This window comes from Mercenaria mercenaria, chromosome 1 (genome assembly GCF_021730395.1).
Source record: "Mercenaria mercenaria strain notata chromosome 1, MADL_Memer_1, whole genome shotgun sequence".
NCBI classification, from domain to species: domain Eukaryota; kingdom Metazoa; phylum Mollusca; class Bivalvia; order Venerida; family Veneridae; genus Mercenaria; species Mercenaria mercenaria.
In genome coordinates, this window is record NC_069361.1 from 70,531,667 (window position 1) to 70,535,086 (window position 3,420).

Genomic DNA, 3,420 nt, shown 5'->3' on the forward strand with positions numbered 1-3,420 from the left:
AGACAAGCCTCAGCTAGTCATTACTGTGCCGGGTAAGGGTAAGCAGCCTGCTGGTCCGGGGAAAGGGTCCCATGTTAAAGGCCGTTCAGTGTAGCATACGCTGAGTGGAGAAACCCTTGCAAAGAGGCCAAAGCTGTCTTTGGGAGAAACAGGGCAACCAGGGCATGGCCCTAGGTGTCCGGTAGGAGGATGTGGGCAGGTGTTAGTCGCAAACATGCGCTTCTCTGTCATTTGCCTGGTGTGTTTAATCTGGCACTTTCAGGAGATGAAATATCTCAACGCAGGTTAAGCGCCCTGAAGCTATGCTGCAGGTGGCTTTTAGGAGCACATCGGGAGCTCAGTGATTTTACTGGTTTATATTGAAATCGCTGAGTCCACTATCCTCGGTTGAGCAGCCAGATGCCTCCACTGTGCAGGCAATGGTTGATTTGGGTAGGACTTTGGGGGTGTCGGTTTGCTAGGGACGTGATATTAAGACCGGAGGGTAATGATGTCACGGCCTTGGTACACTGGCGCTTTCTATTGTCATTGATGTCAATGTTAGAGCGACATCAGGTTGAGAAACTTGGACACTTATTTCAGCTGTCCCAAGATGATCAACAGAATCTCCCTAAGTTGCCTGAGGCGTTTGATAGTCATTGTCACCTTGACAGGACTATGAGGGAGTGGGGAATGACTAACCCATCTCTGAAAGAGATGAGTAATCTGAACCCGCTAGAGTCTCACGAGGTTCACCTCGTGGGAGTTGTAGGGGTTTTCTGTGACCCTGAGACTTACCCTACACAGGAGGGTATTAAATCATGGTCTGAACAGGGTGTCGTACCGGTCGTGGGAATCCACCCCCGGAAGGCTCTTACCGATAAAGGGTTCAGTAAGCTGGCGGAAGTTCTCCAATTTCCGGAGGTAGCAGGATTGGGGGAGATAGGTCTTGATCGAACTGAACCTGCTGAAAAATGGGCTGAACAGCTCCGCAAGGTTGAGCAAGTCCTGACTTTGCTGCAACCGGAGCATGTGCTCGTTATTCATTGCAGAAGTTTGACAAACCTTTCAGATGAGTCTCTGTTAACTATGTTTTACATGTTACAGAGTCATCCCTCAGTCAGTAAGAAGCAGCTGATTCACCTTCACTGCTTTACAGGGTCTTTGGACATATTACAGAAATGGTTAGAGGTGTTCCCTAACACTTATGTTGGGTTCACAGTTATGATCTGTAAGTCCAATGACTACCTAGACATGCTCCGGAAACTGGAGTCTTCCCGTTTGCTCCTTGAAACGGATGCTCCTTATTTCAGCCCGCCACGCTGTAAAAAGTCCAATCCCTATATGATTGGATGGGTTGCATCCAGGGTAGCTGAGGCCAGAGGCCAATCTTGGGGTGACCTCCTCAAGTTGGCAAGTAATAACGCAAAAAGACTGTACATTGAGAAGCTTCCTCCAGTCTCAATGTACGGTGATGAGTCCGGTTAAGCCATAGGGGCTCAACCCGGTGTACTGTGGATGAAATGTTCATAGTCACCGGTAGTTGTGGTATTGTGACTGAAAAGCCGCAATACTAGTACTGGTTTTACCCAGGAATCTCTCATTATTGAGAGTAAGAGACCATGGCTAACTCCCATGGTCTAAGACTACCTCCTTCTATAGGACGGGGAGGAGTGTAGTGCCTGTCCGGTCTGGTCCGACATACGTGAGGATAGCCCTACCGGAAGCCGAAAAGGGTGATTTCCTGTGGAGCGTTCCAGCCGGCTAGACGTCCTTCATAAACCCTATAGTTATCTGCCTGTAGACAAGCATCTACAACCTCATCATCAATCTAAGGTTATTGGTAAGTTGTCTTGGGCTACATTGAATAATCACCAATTACAATAAGCGCAATATTCCCTCCAAACAGCAAAATATTAGGGAATTTGCCTACAAAACCCTTGTTAGACCACAACTAGAGTACTGCAGCTCAGTGTGGAGTCCACATACACAGCTCAACATACATAAAATCGAGATGGTCCAACGCAGGGCCGCTCGATGGGTCACCAGTGACTATTCAAATTACAGCAGTGTCACACACATGTTAAAGCAATTGGGGTGGCGTTCCCTTGCAAACAGAAGAAATGATGCCAGGCTACTGATGTTTTACAAGATTGTCCATGGACTGGTTGCAGTGCCAATGCCATCTTATATTTTACCTCCTACCCGGCTCACTAGACACATGCATTCCCAATCTTTCCGGCAAATTCAAACACCCTGTAATTATTACAAGTTCTCTTTCTACCCGGCTACCATCATTCTCTGGAATTCTTTGCCGGCTGACATTGCTCAAGCACCTACCCTGGACCAGTTTAGGCAAGGGGTAATCAAACTGGGCCAGGACTTCTGAGTGACCAGGCTGTTTTTAATCCTTTTACTGCACATTTCGCCTTTTTATTAGCACTATCAGCTTTTTCTCAAATTCTCACAATTACTTTATGTATTACTTTAATTCTCCTGTACATTTCCTGCTTTTAAACTCTTATGCACTGACGCGCACCTGCATAAAATACTCGCAAGGGTGTCATGCAGTATTTATAGATAGATAAACACATAAATACATATAACAGTTCTAAAATATATTACAGATCTTAAGTTTCAATGTGATTTTCTGTAAAATAAAAATACAACAATAAAACAAGATGCGATATCAGTAATGGAAATTCTCTTTTTGCATCGTATTATCACACAATTGTCCCCTGTGGATGGAAGTTTGACACTACGAGGTAAAATTCGATTTTAACATCGCACTATCGTAATATCGCTCTCATGTCGAAGCTACGATAGTGTGATAATACGATGTGAAAACGCGAAAATACGATGCTAAAGTGCGATACTTATATCGCGTCTTCGTATCTTCGCATCATGTTTTTGCATCATCGCTCTTAACAATCTATATAAATGTCAAAGGGGCGAAACAACGACGATCTTAATCATTTATATGCTAGGCCTATCTCGCAAAGTGTACACTAAATACTAGAAATTATCAAACTTGACTCAGGACAAGGTGTACAAAATATCACCTGTTTGAAATGTTTTTAATTTTTGGTTTCTTTCACACATTTTGATGTTTTCCGTTTAATCCCTTGTCAAATGTGAAAGTATACAAATTTTGACTGTGAAGACGCTCATTAATTTTTGCCCTCTTCATTAGATTAGAGAAATGTGGTGCTAATTTGAACTGTAACAATGATAGACTAAACTATGTTGCGCTACAGTTAAATAACCGTATGCAACCTTAAACTCACTAATTTAATACGATCATTATTAAGTAGCTTCATACACAAAACTGACTTAATAATATTTTAATGCTTATTATTTACATTTATAATATCATATATCAGCAACTGTGTATGTACGTCCCCAAAATATAAGCAAATGGGTCGGGACACAAGTCCTCAA

General features: G+C 43.3%; 1 protein-coding gene across 1 annotated transcript; it reads left to right on the forward strand.

Moving 5' to 3' along the window:
* The first annotated feature begins 399 nt into the window (after positions 1 to 399).
* Positions 400 to 1,467, forward strand: LOC123553932 (putative deoxyribonuclease TATDN2). The gene has a single exon (XM_053553156.1). It carries the CDS (start codon positions 400 to 402, stop codon positions 1,465 to 1,467), a length of 1,068 nt encoding a protein of 355 aa, XP_053409131.1.
* Positions 1,468 to 3,420: the final 1,953 nt, after the last annotated feature.

What these genes read in the sequence shown, in the direction of transcription:
- LOC123553932 (XM_053553156.1), top strand. Translation starts at nt 400, where the DNA reads ATGCCTCCACTGTGCAGGCAATGGTTGATTTGGGTAGGACTTTGGGGG.